General features: G+C 38.3%; 1 protein-coding gene across 1 annotated transcript in view; it reads left to right on the forward strand.

The window, feature by feature from the left end:
* CHN1 (chimerin 1) overlaps positions 1-19,301 on the forward strand; it is a 219,418-nt gene that overhangs the window by 182,226 nt on the left and 17,891 nt on the right. The window contains exons 8-9 of the mRNA XM_064286970.1: positions 4,769-4,853; positions 19,008-19,181. Coding sequence (XP_064143040.1) covers positions 4,769-4,853; positions 19,008-19,181 — 259 coding nt within the window. The remainder of the gene's footprint in view (positions 1-4,768; positions 4,854-19,007; positions 19,182-19,301) is intronic.

Below are 19,301 nucleotides of genomic sequence, written 5' to 3' on the forward strand. Positions count from 1 at the left end.
GTGGCCAACTTACAAGGGCGCCCTTTCTTGGGGCCATCCCTGACTTTACTAATAATGTGATCTACTGAAGGAGATTGCTCTTTCAAGCGACACTGTTACCAAAACACCCTCCACAAAGGAATTCTGTGTTTTTAAATTGATAATTTGCTTAAATAACTCTAAGGAAAAGAATGGTACTGTTCATAAAGTAATTGGTCACTCCCCCACCTTCCAAAGCTCCGGTATAAGTTCATACAGTAAACACCAAAAACAGTGGCTAGCTTCTGCTTCTAAGACACACTAACTGAAGACGTATTGGATAGCATAGACTTCACACCTCATTTATCACAAGATCACTGTTCTTCAGCTTCACCTACAGGAAACACAGACAAGCAGCCGGAAGATTTTTTTTAAAGGCTTCAAACAGGAAAATAGATGACACAGTTTCTGGATTTACATCCAGTGTTAGCAAAGCTCTGTTATCAGATTTCCTAGTCCACTAAGCAGCAATGATTAGAAATAGGAAGAGGAGTGAACGGGAAGAAAAAAGAGCTGAAAACCTTGGCGTATGAGAAGAGACATGAAAACTAAAACACAAACTCATGAAAACAAAACTCTGAGGCGATTTAAAATAAAAATCATATTAAAAAAAAAAACATAAAAGTTAGCCCAGGTTCTTCTCTCCTTCATCTCTCTGATTCAGCTAGTTACCAAGCTGTCGATTCTGCCTCCTAAATAACTCGTTTGCCTCTTTCTCTCAGATGTTACTGCCGGAGTTCACATTCCCTTCATCTCTTACCTAGACTGCTACCATAGCATCCTACCTAGTCTGTCTTCCTCCAGCCTTGTCACTCTTCCTACAAATCTTCAATGGCCCTGACTGCTCACTAGTCAAAGCCTGAATTTATGGGCATGGGAAAGGCCCTGTCTGCCTTACAAGTCTCCTGTCAGCCAGTCATTCCCACCACCACCCATACTGGACTCCTTGCAGCTCTCCAAACACCTCACTGTTTCTTTCCGGGCTCTTTGCCTGTGATTTGCCTGAAAGGGCCTTTCCCATTGTGCTCGCACCCCCCACCACCGCCAGCATGTACACCTGTTCTACCCCACAGGCCCAGTCAACCCACCTGATTGACACCGCTCATTCCGCAAGACTCCTCTCACGGGTTGCTTCTTCTGCCACTGCTTTTTTTTTTTAATTGTGTTTTTGGTTAAAGTATGCACAGCAAAACAGGTTCCCATTCAACATTTTCTATACCATGGGTTACTTCTTAACCTGAGCAGCTCCTTACCCCCACCTTCCCTCACACTTTGCAGACACTTTCATTAGAACATTTTCACACTGCATTTAATGGGAGAATCCCACTGTGAGTTCCTCAAGCCCACTTCCTTTTTATCTCTGTATATCTCATTACTTAATAAATGTTTATGCATGAATAAAATGATTAATTAATTAACAAAATCTCTTTGTTTTTGATGACCTCCAAGGGGGAAAAAGAACAAAAAGGCTACAATAATTAATTTTTAAAAAAATTACAATCCAGATAGAAGATAAAGGTCAAAGCAAAGGAAAGTTAAGAAATATAAATTTTAGGTATAAAAATACAAAAGGGAACCAAGTAAAATCCTGTGGAAACAGAAAGTTAGTAAACGTCTAGTGCTGCAAGGCCTATTTCTAGAACAGCTTCCTGGAGAGCTACTTAATCTACATTCTAAGCAGTTTAAAAAAATAATCAGCCCCAAATGGCTGAGGATGCCATCAGAAGTTATCCAGGAATGAAATGTATAAATAAAAATTTCCTAAAGTTTGCTTTCTGAGATAAATGCATGATCCTTGGCTGCAGTCTAAAAGTTTGAACATTTGAGTCTATCCAGAGGCATCTGAAAGAAAGGCCTGGTGATCTACTTTCTAAAAAAGGAGCCACTGGAAACCCTATGGAGTAGCCATCCAAGGTACAACAATTGGTATCTGTTCACCTGGAACAACAGAGGGAGGAGAGTCAGGAATACTAGGAAGAAATGGAATGTGTGACTAATTGCTTCCATGAACAACTTCCTCTTTGCCATGAGACCAGGAGAACTGGACAGTGCCTGGCTACCATTACTGAACATTCTGATCAAAGATTTTATAGAAGAATCCTGATCAAAAGCGGGAAAATGTAGAACAGAATTTCAAATTCTCAGGGACTCTAGACTTTCTGAAGCCACAAAGGCTGGATGAATTTCTGAAACCATTGCCCTGAGATAATCTTTAAACATTAAACCAAAAATTTCCCCTGAATTCTTCTTAAAACTAAGCAATATTTTAGTGACAATAGCAACTTGAAAGATTAGATAGGAACCTTAGGGGGGCAATGAGTTTATGTTAATGGAGAAAGAATAATTCAGAAAAGGAGGGTGAGAATTGTTGCACAACTCAAAGAATGTAATCAGTGTCACTTTATCGTACGTGTCGAAATTGTTGAATTGGTGTATGTTCTGCTGTGTATATTCTCAACAGTAACAAAAAATAAATTATTAAAAAAAGAGAGAGAGAGAAAACCCTATGGAACACAGTTCTGCTCTAACACCCATGGAGTCACCATAAGTCATTGTCATCTTGATGGCAACTGGTTGATTGGATTGGTTGGGCCTGCTCAGACACTTAGAACCCTTTCTTCAGCCTATGTAATATGAAGAAATGCCCCATGATTTTCACAATACCACATTCATTACTACTTTCAGCTGAGAAAGGGAATTGGTTCATTATAGCATCTCAGCGCTAAATGCTACTTGCCAAGAACTCTATTGTTTAAGTTATTTCATACCATCTACTGTATTTTGCTCTCCCAATATGACTTTTAAGACCCTTTATCATATGATAGTTGTATTGTAAGGTACAGAATAACTCCTGGGACTTCCTTAAGACTTTTATTGTATTTTTATTACCCATAGTAAGTGATACTGGATTATATTGCAATCTGTCATCCTATAAGTCAGTTTATGTTCTAAAGACATTCCCTAAAAGTAATAATTCTGTAGCTATTTCGTGATTATATAACTCTTTTTGTATGAGTCAAGGCTGTCTACTTCAGCTGGTCCCAACAGAGTAAAACAAGGCTACATCCGTTATCCCGTTTTATTCCCTCTGGGGACATAGACTGAGGCAAAGACATCGCTCAGTTTCTGAATGCTGATCTTGGGTTCTCTCTCTCGAACTTCAGGAAATACTTTTAATTTACAGGCTCTGAACATCATTAAAATCCAGAAGCAATGGTGTCTGCATTCCTGATGATTTTTTATAAAAGACATGGAAGGGATTATGGCCTACTTTTCAAAAAAAATCACCATAACATTTTGTACCCAAACTCACTTGGTGTAGTGACCAGAGTCACAAGCACGTACCCAGTTGGAATGAAACCTAGATTATGCATTGCAGCCTTAAATGGATATTATGGCCAATAATATTAGTTTGAATTCTGATATACCCTATTTCACTGATAGTAATATGTAAATTTTTTTTTTTTTACATTTTAACATCTCTTAAATTGGAATTTAGCTTATAATCAATGGTTTGTCACATTTAATTAGCATGTTTTTTTCATTAATGAAATGTCTTACATTCAATGGCATTTTAAGTTTGAAGAAATAAGATATAGATAGATCGATAGATCAAAATCATTTACTTGGTTTCTAAAACGTGTTTAATACATAAATATAACAGTGGTAAAAATGACAATCTTAGCTGCGAATTTCATTTATTTTGCAATAACTGTTTTGGCACATGTTTCTGTTGTAACCAAATCATCACTTTGTGATTTTCATTCTTGTTTTACTGTCTTCTGCAGGAGGAAATCATATAGATAAGTTATCACAAGTAAATCTAATTTGATACAGATCAATGACTTTTTTGTGCCTTCTCCCTTTTATTTCTTGAATACATTTTCGACCAATATTTGCTTAGAAATCTTAAATTTTTACTAATAATATTCAAGATTTTTTTTTCTTTTAATATTTAATGGCTGGGGTTTGGATTCATTGCTTCTCTGTTCCACCAATATTTTTTTCACCAGAGTTAAGCCAGAATGCCTTCTCTATCCTATGCATAAAAGTCTATAGATATATTAGCATTTGAATCTTCTTGGGGAGTTTCTTTCTGTCCCAGGGACAAATGCAGTAAAACCTTTATGAGCTAGAATGACTAGTGAATAATCACTATAGTCAAACATGTTTTCTTAGTAACTGGTGCTTCTACAGCTTCTAAAATACATTCATTCTCTTTGTTAACATGACAAGTACAGAATTGCTTTGAATAGAAATGGGTCCTTTTTGAAGATTTAGCTGTGACCAGTCAATAAGTACCATCTTTGACATTGTGACCCTAACGGTGGCCTCAGAAGATGGGTCATTTGACAGAATCTCACAGGACCCAAGACATACTCTATATTGCTTCTTTTCCTTCTCTTCATGTCATAGTACACAGAAAACCCCAGTATTTGTATGTCACATAGATGAAGCTGCTTGTGGCCTGAGGGGACTGGCTGGAAAACATCACTGTAGAAATTGTTTTCAAAAGTAAATGACAGAATATTGGTTTGATTTATCACTGTTTGTAAAACACAAAAAGGAAATAAAGCTCAAAAAAAAAAGTTCTAACTGCTTGTCAGTTCCACTTACACAAGGCTTTTCTAAATGCAACCGTCTTGCCTCTTCAGTAGTAACTCTGGCTTGTATATCAGTGTTGGTGTTTTGCTGTGAAACCATGTCCTCATCCATGTGTTTCCTCTCTCTCCACTTTACTCTTTTTCAGGTCCATACATTTAGAGGGCCACACTGGTGTGAATACTGTGCGAACTTCATGTGGGGGCTCATTGCTCAGGGAGTGAAATGTGCAGGTAAGAGCCCTTCCCTTAGCTCGTCACTGAGTAAGTGGAGGTTTGCTGTCATGCACGTGTGCTGGGCTGGATCAGGGTTTGCTCTCGTGCACATGCAGTTGGCCAGATTCTCAGGCTTCCATTTTGGAAATCAATATGATTTTGTCTGCCCTTAAGGCCTTCTTGCCCTTGATGGAAGCAGACTAGGGACCTGGTATTAAAAAACCTGGTATTTAGCCCATTATAAAGAGAGGTTAACTTGTTCAAAAAATCTGATAAAAGAGGTTAAAAGTGAAGCAGTTACATTTAACAATTGCCTTTAATGTTGCGGTAACTAAATTTATAAAAAGGATTTTTTTTTAAACACAGTGTACAGAAATTTCTGATTGTTGCCTTGGAAACTGAATTTTAAAGATAACTTGTTAAGCTGGATTGTCCTTACTAAATTTTTGTGAAATCAAATTGAAGCTTTAAAAATCTATGAGCTTATCTTTAAAGATGTTGGCTAAATTCTGAAAAACTACTTAGTCACAGTTTTCTTTGTGACATTTTGAAATCTTGAATATACCAAATCCTTTTATAAAGTATGACTATGGTAAAACTTTAAGATTTACACATAAAGAAATAACTAATTCAGGGATTTATTGAAATGCTTTATAAGGTAAAGTCATTAGGCACATCATGTAAAATTCATTTATATAGAACAACTATACTGATAAAAACCCTTCATTCAAACTACTCTAAATTCTGGCATAAGCTTAAAAACAATCATTTAAATTTTAAACATGTAGGTTTCTTTCTACTATCTAAATTATAGAACCAGAAAATACCTTTTGTACATGCCTTTAGAGTGAAGCTTTACACTAGAGAAGTATACTAAGAATAAAATATTCCAGGATAGTAACTTCGGTAATTCTGTCAGATTTACCACTGTAAAAATCTTGATTTCTTTTGTCACATGATTTTTCAGTGGAACTTTTTGATTGTCCATTATTTGCAAAAGCTTCTGAGGTCTGATTTTTCTTATTTCTAAATTATGTTTTCTTTACACAAGCAAGGTGCAATGTGCATTGCATGTGCATGTTCAAAGTCACTCTTCTTTCACCCCTTAGCGTCACAGAGGTGCATAAAAGCTTCCAGGCATATTTTCAAGGACATCCCTGCCACCAGTGTGGGATGAGAATTCCAAAAGTGCTGACTTTGAACTGTGCAAAAGTGTTTGTCCATGTTACGGATTACATTATGTCCCCTCAAAGTATATATTGAAGTCTTAACCCCCATTCCTCGTGAATGTGACGTTGTTTGGAAATGGGGTCTTTGAAGATGTTATCAGTTAACATGAGGTCATACCTGAGTGGGGTGGGTTCTGACGCCATATGAATGGCATCCTATAAAAGAGGAGAAGAGACAGAGAGAGACAAACGGAGGAAGGATGCCATGTGATGTTACAGTTGCAAACTAAGGAACACCTGGAGCCGCGAGAACCAAGGAAAGAGGCATGGAACAGATTGTCTTCCTCAAAGCCTCAGAAGCAATCAACACGGAGGACACCCTGCTCTGGAGCTCCAAGCCTCCAGAATTGTGAGACAGTACATTTCTGTTCTTATAAGCCACTCAGTTTTTGGTACTTTGTTATGGCAGCCCTAGAAAACTACTAAGTCAAGGAGAGACTCAGCTCAGAGTCCAGCCCGAACCCTGCCTCTTCTTAGATGAACAACCCCATGTATATGTCTCTTTGCCAGGAGAGTAAATGAGGAAAGTCTTATTGTTATGGCTGGTGGTTCCCCAGAACCAGGATGAGGAACCATCATTAGGATGGTTGAGCCTCCCACTTTCCACAAAGTAGAAGATAAAACGTTGATGGATCATCAACATTGTTGTGGTTCTTCAAAGTCAAGTGGCATGTTCTTTCTAAAGTACAAATCGCCTACTCAAGAAATGATGGTTTCAGTAAGCCTGGTTTCCCTTTGTGAGATAGCCTTCACCAGCTGAGACTCTGCAACAGTTTTCTAAACATTTTGTGACTGTCACTAACATAAAAGCTCTTCGTTTACTAGAGTAACAGTGTGTATCGTTTACTTTTTGGAAGAATGAAGGCCATTTTCATAAGAATTTTGAGTCAGCTGTTTGCAGAGAACAGGTACAACACAGATAAATAATATTTAGCAAAATGCTGCAATCCTGAATCATGTTTGAAAGAAATGTTTTAGAACATGTATTATAATAGTAATATGAGACGGGAAGGAGAAATAAAACTATCTCCATCTCTGCAGCCACCCACATTAATAGCCTTCACTTCTTAATGTGAGTAAAGGGCAGGGATTGAAAGAAAAGCCTTGAGTTTTTTTTTTTTTTCCTTGTCCTTGAAAGGATTATATTTGTGTAATCTGAGTCACGTTCACGTGTAATATAAGAACAGATCCCATTTTTTAAAATGTGAAGGAATTGAATTCAAATTAGTTCTGTTTTTTAAAATAATTAATTACTTTTGGATTGACAGTGAGATTCTTAGGTCCGAAGTCACTCTGAGGCTCATCTTGCCCTTGAGCCATCTAATGTATCCAGAAGAGAAAGCAAAGAATTAAGTTTTGTTTTTTTTAATGAGCTAGCTGTGTTAGGCTGAATAATGGCTTCCCCAAAATGTCTCTTCCTAATCCCTGGAACCTGTGACTATATTACCTTTCACAGACTTTGCAGACATAAATTACGGTATTGAGATAGGAAGATTATCCTGGATTATCAGAGTGATCCCAGTGTAATCACATCAGTCCTTATAACAGAGAGGCAGAAAGATCAGTCAGAGAGAAAAGATGTAAGGACAGAAGCAGAAGTTAGGATAGAAGATGTTACAGCTTTGGAGATCAAGGGGGGAACCACGAGCCAAGGAACGCAGGCAGCCTCTAGAAGCAGGAAAAGGCCAGGAAACAGTTTCTCCCCTAGAGCCTCCAGAAGGAACACAAGGCTGCCAACACCTTGACTGTAGCCCAGTGAAACTGATTTTGGATTCTGACCTCCAGAACTGGTAAGATAATACATTTATGTTGTTTTAAGCCACTAAGTTTGCGGTAATTTGTTAAAGAGCACCAATGGGAAACTAATACACTAATATACCATCTAAACATTAAAGGGAACCGTAGTGGCACAGTGGTTAAGAGGTATGGCTGCTATCCAAAAGGTTGGCAGTTCAAATCCACCAGCTGCTCCTTGGAAATTCTGTGGGGCAGTTCTACTCTGTCCTGTAGGGTCACTAGAAGTCAGAATGACTCAACAGCAATGGGTTTTTTAAAAAAAAAAAAAAAAAACATTAAAGACATGCTTACAAGGAAAAATGGCAGGCTCATTGCTATTCAGAAAAGAAATGCTTGTGATCCCTAAGACAGCTTGCTTTGTTCAATTTCCCTTTTTAAAAAATCCCCCAAGGCAGAAGAGAATGTGTCAGGAATTCTTAAAGGGATGTTTGCCAAAAGCAGCAATTTTGTATCTTTCCACTGCCACTTCCTTTTTTTTTTTTTTAAAAACATTGAGTGAAATATTGGGTGGAGTTTCAACCACCAGACTGGCAAAATTGCTATGGAATCAGAGTGAATCCGGCCCTTAGGACAGAAAGCTCTAGACTTGCTGCTGACCACACTGATCCAATAAGGACATCAGAGGGAACAGCAGGGATGACCATGTGGGTGCTAATCATTGCATCTTTTCAAAACAGCAATACAAAAGAGCATTAAAAAAAAAAAAAATAACAGTTGTCAAGTCGATTTCAACTCATGGCAATCCCATTTGTGTCAGAGTAGAACTGTGCTCCATAGAGTTTTCAATGGCTGGCTTTTTGGAAGTAGACTGCCAGGCATTTCTTCCAAGGCACCTCTGTGTGGACTCAAACCGCTCACCTTTTGGTTAGCAGCCAAGTGCTTAACCATTTGTACCACCCAGGAACTCCACAAGAGAACATATTAGGCATTAAACTTACTCTCATCTACCAAAGTCTCCCTCACTCTAGTCTCCTTTAAAGTAAGATAATGTTGCCAGGGAAGATCTAACTACAGTTTGGGAGCAATCCTCCTGTTAATAAAATATTTATGACTGAAGTGTTATTGTTGTTAGTCGCCATCAAGTCAGTTCCAATTCATAGCAACTCCATGCATGCAAAGTAGAACTGCTCCATAGGGTTTCAAGGCTATGACCTTCCCGAAGCAGATCACCAGACCTATCTTCTGAGGTATCTCTGCGTGGGTTCAAACTGCCAACCTTTTGATTAGTAATCAAGCACTTACCCACTTGTGCTACCTATGGACTCGATATGACTGAAGTAGATAACCTTTAAAAGTAGAGTTCAAAGGGTGGTCATTGTTTAGAAAGCATAGTTTCCCCAAACTATTTTTTCTTTCTGTATGAAATGAAAGCTTATAGGTTAAAGGAACCTATTACTATCATATAATCTTTGAGACTGTCAAACATTTCTCCCCTTAAAAAGACCATTATTCTACCAGCATTCCTGAATTAAATGTTTATTTTACTCTTATCAGAATATTCCAAGAAATTAAGAAGGGTGATATTTGTTTTAAATCAGACACATCTATTTAGTGTTGGTTATTTACTACAAGTCAGAATTGACTTGGCAATGGGTTTTTTTTATTTACTACAGGGAAACCTGGTGGCATAGTGGTTAACAGCTATGGCTGCTAACCAAAAGGTCGGCAGTTGAGATCTACCAGGTGCTCCCTGGAAACTCTATGGGGCAGTTCTACTCTGTCCTGTAGGGTCACTAGGAGTCAGAATCTACATGACGGCAATGGGTTTGGTTTGGTTTTGGTTTATTTGTTACGGTGGATTCAGTTTTTCAGTGTACCATTATCATTACTGCCCCCAAATGGAAATGGCAGCATTTTTTTTTTCCTAGTTGTAGAATGTATTACTTTAAGTATATAAACATTTAATTTGGGTTGAAGGAAAGAAGTGGAAGTAATGTCCTTTATTTGAATTACTGCGTTGATTCACTACCAGAAAAGTTAAATTTGTCCTGTTAAGCTAGTGAAAAAACAGTTAGGCTTGCTGAAAACTTTGGTGTAGCCCCTTTTAGTTGAAAACAATGTTTCCATTAATATTCAAAAAAAAATTTGCTTATGACAGTAATGACTTATGATGTATATCAGAGTATGGGTTATTCCCATTTTTTCTGGGTGGGGGAGCAGACTAAGAGGTGTGTTTAAAAACAAAAAAAATTTTTATTTACTTAAAATGAATTTCTTATAGAAGAATAATTATCTTTTTTTTACTTCATTCAACAATTTTTAATCACGCAAGTCCACTCAATAGTTTTTAATCACACAAAATATTTACCTTGTTCCCAATAGTTATGCGAAGAGTTCTGTTTTTAGTCATATAGTCAAAACTGTCAGACTACTCTCTGAGGTCCGTAACTGTGCTGGACATCTTCCAATTGTGCCTCCAGATCCATTTTCCACCCTGCCTTAGGGCCTTGGGAGGCTCACCTCTGTGACTACATCGGTGGGTTCTCTTGCTCTCTGGACTCCAGCTGAGTTCAGACAATGAGGAGGTAGAGGAGAGAGGGGAAAAGGTCAGTGTAGTGAGTCCCCATCTTTGAGAGTTCATTACAGGCTGGATTCACCCCTCAACCGAAGGTCATAGTTCCTGTCAGGTGGCTTTCTCCACACCACTCTTAGAGTAGTAACAGTTCTCCATTGTCGATAGACCTTTAAACTCTTCAAAATACTGAACTTGAATGTGTAATCTATTTCCCAGCTGGACAGATGTTTATGGAAACTAACGTCTCTTACCTTTTGCCTTGAAGTAATTCATTTAACCAGTCTACATTAAAGTTATTTCTTCTGTAAATGGGCAAGAACATCTACCTTTTGGAGAATTATTAGGATTAGATTAAAGTATGTGAAAGCTGTTTGTAACAAGAGAGGTATTAGTTTGGCCCAAAGTGTGGGCCCAAATCACAGATTCTCTCCTTTTTTTTTTTTTCCTTTTTCTGTTGTGCTTTAAATGAAAGTTTACAGTTGAAGTTAGTTTCTCATACAAAAATTTATACACACATTGTTATGTGACCCTAGTTGATCTCCCTGTAATGTGACAGCACACTTCTCCTTTCCATCCCGGATTTCCCGTGTCCATTCAACGAGCTTCTATCCCTTTCTGCCTTCTCGTCTCGCCTCCAGACAGGAGCTGCCCATTTAGTCTCTTTTACTTTTTATCTACTTGAGCTAAGAAGCACACTCCTCATGAGTATCATTTTGTGTCTTATAGTCCAGTCTAGTTTTTGTCTGAAGAGTTGGTTTCAGAAATGGTTTTAGTTTGGGGCTAACAGAGTCCAGGGGCCATGCCTTCTGGGGCCCCTCTAGTCTCAGTCAGACCATGAAGTCTGGTCTTTTTACTAGAATTTGAGTTCTGCACCCCACTTTTCTCCTGTTCCATCAGGGAAGAATAATTATCTTTCTTTGCAAAATGCACATTGGCATAATTATATTACCCCTTACGCCTAACAATAGAATATAAATAGTATCAGATACTCATTTCAAAAAATAGATCTCTGTGCTTTCTAAAGTACAGAGGTGTTTTAGAGAAATCAAGCCACAGAAAATTTTAGAGTAGCCTAAAGTCAGGGGCCCTGGCAGTGCAATGGTTAAATGTTTGGCAGCTAACCAAAAGGTCAGCAGTTCAAATCCACCTGCCAATCCTTAGAAACTTTGTGAGTCCTGTAGGATCGCTATGAGTCGGAATTGACTCAACAGCAATGGGTTTATTTTTTTTTAAGTTAGTAGTCTAAGTAATAGAAATAAAGTACATAAAATATGATTTGGATTTTTCACTCCTCTTTTTCATATGTTTATTCTCTGCTTATTAACTTGAGGAATTGGGAGGGCAAAATGTGGCTTAAGTAACATAAAAATAACTTTCCAAAGCAAGAGATACAACAAATGAAATGTTCTTTTATGAAGGTTCTTTTTTTTTTTTTTTTTTTCCATTTTTAGTGTAGCACTTCCCTGGGAGAAATGGAACTATATAGGAGTTATATGACTTTAATAAATAAGTATGAAAACCAAATAAAGCCTTAATGGCAAACTGAAATATTGATATACAGCTAGTCCTTGAAGCAGCAATTTTCAGAACAAGCTCAGGGCTGGTGTATTGCACCGTGAATTTAAGGGTATAAAAAAATGCTTTATTTTCATGACTTTGTCCTATCCTTTAGTCTTCCGAAGGACTTCATATCCAGTCCTACACAAAATTTGACCTTTGAAATTTATTTCCAGTATTTAGCATAATTTGTTGTCCCAAGGTTTCATCTTACACAAATGAAAGAGAGAATATCGGTTTATAAAACATTCCCTCTTCCTTAAATACCTAAATCTGAGCTCAGTCATCATTTAATCTGGTTTTCCCTGAATCACAGATAAGCCTAGGAGCCTGCTGATGTTTGAAATGAGAGATGACACCAAACAATCAAAGGAAGAAGTTAATATCAGATGCTTAGTGCCATTCAGATAGTTTGATATCATATGCATGCATCAAAATTTTACTGTTTTATTTTCTACTGAATTTCCAATTAGGGTGTATACACAAGGAAGGAATATGACAGATCAATCACATATGGATATCTGTAAGAAATTCATTTGGGTAAAATATAGCAATGTCTTTTAAGCTCAAGTACATACAGCAAGTAAAGAGTACAATATACATTATTGAACAAGACTTTGAAAATAGAACATTCATTTCCAGCACTGAAAAAAATAACTCAGAGCACATGGTGTACTGCTGGTGAAAAGTGATTTATATAGCTCATGGGAAGAGCACAGGCCCTGAGAATCAGGAAACCACGGTTTAAATCTCAGTGCCACCACCTTATTGCTGAGTAACTTGAACAAGTCATTTAGCTTCTCTTAGCTTCATTATTTTCATCTGTGAAATGAAAATATTGGGGTAGTGTCTCAGTTATCTAGTGCAGCTATAACAGAAAGACCACAAGTGGATGGCTTTAACAAACAGAAATTATGCTTTCAGTTTAGGAGGCTAGAAGTCCGAATTCAGGTGCCAGCTCCAGGGGAAGGCTTTCTCTCTGTCGACTCTGGGGGAGGGTCCTTGTCATCTACCTTCTCCCTGGTCTAGGAGCTTCTCAGCACAGGGACCCCAGGTCCAAAGGATGCCCTCTCCTCCCGGCTCCGCTTTCTTAGTGGTCCCTTTCCTCTCTGCTAGCTTCTTTCTTTTATATCTCAAAAGAGATTGGCTCAAGATACAACCTAATCCTGTAGATTGAGCCCTGCCTCATTATCATAACTGCCTCTAATCCTGCCACATTAACATCACAGAGGTTAAGATTTACAGTACATAGGATAATCACATTAGATCACAAAATGGTAGACACCCACACAATACTGGGAATCATGGCCCACATGTTTTCAGGGACACAATTTAATCCATAACAGGTAGGTTGCCACCAAGAGCCCCTTCCAGTTCAATCTGGGACAAGTGTGTGTACATACTTACAGTATGAAATGAATCAACATTATTATTAGAATATGAAACTTTACTGAATTTTATGCTTTTAAAATACCATGTAAGAATTTTTTCAGTTCTGGACAAGATGGAATAAATATATTTTGTTTCATTCCTCCAAAGAACTGTAACTAAAGACCCTGGACAAAATACATAACTACAAGAAGACTCTGAAGGTGGAAAGAAGGGTTGACTAGGGGACGGAACAACCCAGCAGTGAGCTTCCAGGTTTTGTTTTGTTTGAGTTTTTTTTTTTTTTAACCTCCTGCATATCTCAGCTTGGGCACTGGAGAGGAACCACAGCCCATAAACACCAATAGGGCAAGCAAGGAATAATCCCAAGAAAAGCCTGCTCTTCTTAGCCGAAGGACTGGGTGAACAGTGGCCCAGCAGGACAGAAACTTTTTAGCCATGCTTGCCATCCTCCAGGCAGGCACCAGGCTAACCTCTCTCCTCCTCCTCAGTGGGTGCTGCAGCAGTAGTCTGTGGGTAGAATGCTGTTTTCCACCCCACTCTACAAGCCTGTGAACAGAGCCCTGTGTTCCATCCCTACCTTGCAGTAAGAAAGTGTCACCCCTCCTTGGCTGAGCCTGTGGATGGAACTGTGACTTTCATCCCTACCCTGCAGTAAAAGCAGTGCTCTCCCAGCTCAAATCTATGGGTAGAGCCCTGTCTTTATCCCTGACCTGCAGTGATGGGGCAGCTGAGACCATGGCCACAACTCTGACTACCATCCCTACCCAGCAGTAACAGGCCACACAGCACACCTCTCCAACGAGTCAGTCTGAAGCCCTGCAGTAACTGGGTGGTGGCCCTGCAGTAACTGGGTGGTGGCCCTCTCCTTCCCCACCTACCACTGCAGAGAATGTGGGATAATGTTCTGTCATTTGGCAACATAAGCAGGGCAGGCAAATAGCCCTGCAAAGGCTTTGTAAACCAAGTTGACATTTTAACTACAGCCTACAAAAGCAAGCCAGGATGTGCATTCTAAACCTATAACAAGTTAACTACGTGCTAAAATTGAAGATTTAAATAGGAACCAGAGTCTTATAACACTCAGAATGTCCAAGTTACAGTCCAAAATTACTCACCATACAAGGAACCAGTAAAATTTCAACTTGAGTGAAAAAAACAGTCAACAGATGCCAACAGCAAGATGACACAGTTGTTGGAATTATCAGACAAGGAAAACAGCTATAAAAGTGCTCCAACTAGCAATGATGAACACTCTTGAAACAAGTGGGGAAAAAAAAAAAAACCACAGGAAATATCAAAAAATAAAGGTATAAAAAAAGAACCAAATGGAAATTTTAGAACCGAAAAATACAAAACTCCCTGGATGAGCTCAGCAGCAGAATGGAGACGACAGAGAAAGCAATCAGTGAACCTGAAGATCAGTACAAGGTATCCAGGCTGACAACACAGAGAAAATAGATTTTTAAGTGACCTGAACCTCAGAGACCTATGGGACAATAAGAAAAAAATTAACAGTTGTGTCATTGGAATCTCAGAAAAAGAGATGCAAGGCTGAAAAAAAAAATTCAAAAAATAATGACTAAGAGCTTCCCAAATAAACATGTAGATTTAAATAGCCGATTGATCCTCAAGCAGATGAACTCAAAGAAATTCATGCCCAGACATATCATAATCAAAACTGTGAATACCAAAGACAATGAAAAAACCTTGAAAAGCAGTCAGGAGAAGAATGGTGGATTACCTCTTAAAGCAAGAGATATTATACTTGGAGATACTGTTAAGTAAATGAAATGTGTTTAGAACCGTGTAGACGTAGAAGCATCTATAACCCTAGTCGTCCAAGTCCTTTTTCAGGACCTGGTAATCATGTCTGACAAACGCAGAATTTGCTTTGAGTTTAAGCCGTGTCTTAGTCATCTAGTGCTGCTGTAACAGAAATACCACAAGCGGATGGCATTAACAAAGAGAACTTTATTTTCTCACAGCCTATTTAGTTTTTAGTTTAGTAGGCTAGAAGTCCAAATTCAGGGTATTAGCTCCAAGGGAAGGCTTTCTCTCTCTGTCAGCTCTGGAGGAAAGCCTTTCTCAACAGTCTTCCCCTGGACTAGGAGCTTCTCCATGCAGGAACCCCGGGTCCACAGGACATGCCAGGCTCCTGGTGCTGCTTTCTTGCTTTCTTGGTAGTATGAGGTCTCCCACTGTGTGCTTGCTTCCTTTTCCTTTTATCTCTTGTAAGATAAAAGGTGGTGCAGACCACACCCCAGGGAAATGCCCTTTACATTGGATCAGGGTTGTAGCCTTAGTAAGGGTGTTACAATCCTACCCTAATCCTCTTTAACATAAAATTACAATCACAAAATGGAGGACAACCACACAATACTGGGAATCACAGCCTAACCAAGTTGACACATACTTTGGGGGGACACAGTTCAGTCCATGACAAGCAGATTATGCCAATACTGTGTAATGAGCTATGGGGTACGACATAGGAAAGGCCTCTCAAAATGTTGTTTCGTTCTTCTAAATAATAACAGCTGCATAATCATGGTAGATAATTATAATTTACTATGTGTAAAGGACTTTCCGGAGTACTTTACACATATTAACATTCAAGCCTTACATGATCCCTCGTAGATAAACATACTATTATTATCCCCATTTTATATAACTGAGGCATGGGAAGGCTAAGTAACTCACTCAAGATCACACAGCTAATAGATTCTACATCTAACTGCAAGTTGTACAAATTACTGAAAATATTAAAGTGTTCATGGGAAACCATAACGTCTTTTAAGTGGACATTTTGCCATTGATTTGCCCTATAATTGAATCTAAATTTTTATATATTACCTAATACGGATATTAAGAGGAATTTGGGTTTTTGTTTATGAGGTCATTTGCACGTTATTTGGTTGTACAGAAAAATGTTGGGTCAATTCTTGAGACCGTGTAGATTAAGCCCTTGGCTCTGGAAGCATTTATGTATTCAGAGAAGAAGCTGCTGTTCTTTAGTGATGATAATGCTTGGGCACTATTAGCACTGGCAGGGCCATCTCTAGCGCTGTTCACTTACTTACAGACACAGCAAGACCCAGAGTAATAGGGCCTGGGCTTCCCTCTACACCTAACCTATCTTTGCACATAGGAGGTACTTAGTACATATGGATTCCTCCCTTGGAGGCACCATAGCCCTTAGAGTTCTTATTTCAAGTTAACATTGTCTACATGTTTAACTAAAGAACAATTCTGTTTATAAATTTTGGGATAATTTTCCTTGTGTCTATCAATTTCTGTTAGCATATATAACTAGATTGCAGCTGGTAAGTTTTACCGAAAGTCTTAATTCTGATCAGCATTTACAATATGTAAAGCAGCTTGAATGCATTGGCTTATTTAATTCTCATAACATCTCATAAGAATATCTGCCCAAAAAAGCAAGCAAAACTATGGCTTGCCCAAGGATCACAGACAGTGGCCATGACGTTGTATGATTTTCAAATTGGTTTCATTAGGACCTGGCTGTAAATTTTATCTGCCCACTTCGATTTGATTTATAAGACATCAACACCTGGCTTTCATGAACTTAAAAGCAAATGAGTTATGTTTCTAAAAACATAAGGATGACAATGATTTACTTTAATTGAATTATTCAGCTTATGATTTATCACTTCTCAGCCTAATGTAGCAAAATATTTGTATTTTCTCTATTCTAAAAATTTCATTGTACTCTTCTGTTGAAAAGTGTAAGTGTCTCAGGTGTTAACTAGAAAATGTATGGGCTCTGGCATCTTACAGGGTATAATCCAGTAAAATTTTAATTTAGCAAAAACCTGACTTCAGTAGAAGTGATACGGTATAGTTGTTAAAATCAGGAACTCCAAAACCATATTGAGGCTTGAATCCCAGCTCCACTATGTACTAAACACATGACCTTGCATAAATTACTTAAGACTTCTGTGCTTGGTTTCCTCGGCTATAAAATGAGAAGAATAATAGTACCTATTTTATAGAGCTTTTTGAGTTTAAATGACATAATAAATATAAAGCAGCTGGAAAAATGCCTGGCACTAATAAGCCCTCAATAAATGTTAGCTGGTGGTAATAGTGGAAGTAAAAATAATAGTTATTTTTAGCTACTAGATGAATTATATATTGTTGTCGTTCGGTGCCATCAAGTTGATTCCAGCTCATAGCGACCCTGTGTCCAACAGAACAAAATACTCTGCCCGGTCCTGCACCATCCTCACAGTCATTGCTGTGTTTGAGCCCATTGTTGTAGCCACTGTGTCAGTCCATTTTGTTTAGGGTCTTCTTCTTTTTCACTGACTCTATTTTTTTTTTTTTTTATACTTTACCAAGCAGTCCTTCTCCGGGGATTGATCTCTCTTGATAACACGTCCAAAGTACGTGAGACAAAGTCTCACCATCCTTGCTTTTAAGGAGCATTCTGGCTTTACTTCTTCCAAGATAGATTTGTTCATTCTTTTGGCAGTTATGGTATATTCAGTATTGTTCGCCAACAGCGTAATTCAGAGTCATTGACTCTTCTTCAGTCTCCCTTATTCATTGTCCAGTTTTGCATGTGTATAAGCCAATTGAAAATATCATGGCTTAGGTCAGGTGTATCTTAGTCCTCAAAGTGACATCTTTGCTTTTTAACACTTTAAAGAGATGTTTTGCAGCAGATTTCCTCAACGCAATACATCATTTGACTTCTCGACTCCTGGTTCCATGGGCGTTGATTATGGATCCAAGTAGTATGAAATCCTTGACAAGTTCAATATTTTCTCCATTTATCATGATGTTGCTTATTCATCCAGTTGTGAGAGTTTTTGTTTTCTCGATGCTGAGGGTATAATCCATACCGAAGGCTGTAGTATTTGATCATCATCAGCAAGTGTGCTGCAAGTCCTCTTCACCCTCAGCAAGGAAGGTTGTGTCATCTACATATGGCAAGTTGTTAATGAGTCTTCCTTCAGTCCTGATGCCATGTTCTTCATATAGTCCAGCTTCTTGGATTATTTGCTCTGCATACAGATTGAATAAGTGTGATGAAATGATACAACCCTGACACATACCTTTCCTGATTTTAAAACACACGGTACCCCTTGGTTCTGTATGGACAACTGCCTCTTGCTCTATGTACAGGTTTCACGTGAGATGAATTCTGTATTACTTTATATCTATACAAAGAATTGTGAATGTGGCAATAAGTAAATGTGAGCAGCACCATTTTAAGAGGGCCCCTGCGTACTGTCACTTTTGGAGGTCCAATCCCATATCATGTCAGATGTCTTAAAATACATCCATATACCACTTTAAATTAATTTGTATGTAGGTTTAAATAAGTGGATTAAGTTTTTAGTTGGCTGGCTGATATTACATTTTGTAAACATGTAAGTAAACACTTATTAATTTTGGTTTTCAGCCTTTTTTGTATTATCCTGAAATCATACAGCTGTTAAATGATGATGCGTCAGCTAGGATTCTGGTCTCCTGATGTATAACCAGAGTTTTCCAAGAGAAAAAAGAGAAGAATGTTTCCCCATTCTGAAGGAACTGCTGAAGGCTTTTTTAAACCTAATTCAAGCTGGAATGTCTTTTGCTAAAATAAACACTCCAGAATGCTCAAATCTTGTGAAAACAGTAATGATTTTTTTCTTTCTTTATTCTTTTTTGTAGATTGTGGTTTGAATGTTCATAAGCAGTGTTCCAAGATGGTCCCAAATGACTGTAAGCCAGACTTGAAGCATGTCAAAAAGGTGTACAGCTGTGACCTCACAACGCTCGTAAAAGCACATATCACTAAGCGGCCTATGGTGGTGGACATGTGCATCAGAGAAATTGAATCCAGAGGTAAGGCATTTCCACTGCAGATTAGGCAAGTCTTCGTTCACCACGAATGAGTCCTGTTACCTTTCCAGGTGCCTCATTACACAACACTGGTTGTCTTCTGAGTGGAGTGGTTTCAGATGT

Source organism: Loxodonta africana, chromosome 6 (genome assembly GCF_030014295.1).
Source record: "Loxodonta africana isolate mLoxAfr1 chromosome 6, mLoxAfr1.hap2, whole genome shotgun sequence".
NCBI lineage: Eukaryota > Metazoa > Chordata > Mammalia > Proboscidea > Elephantidae > Loxodonta > Loxodonta africana.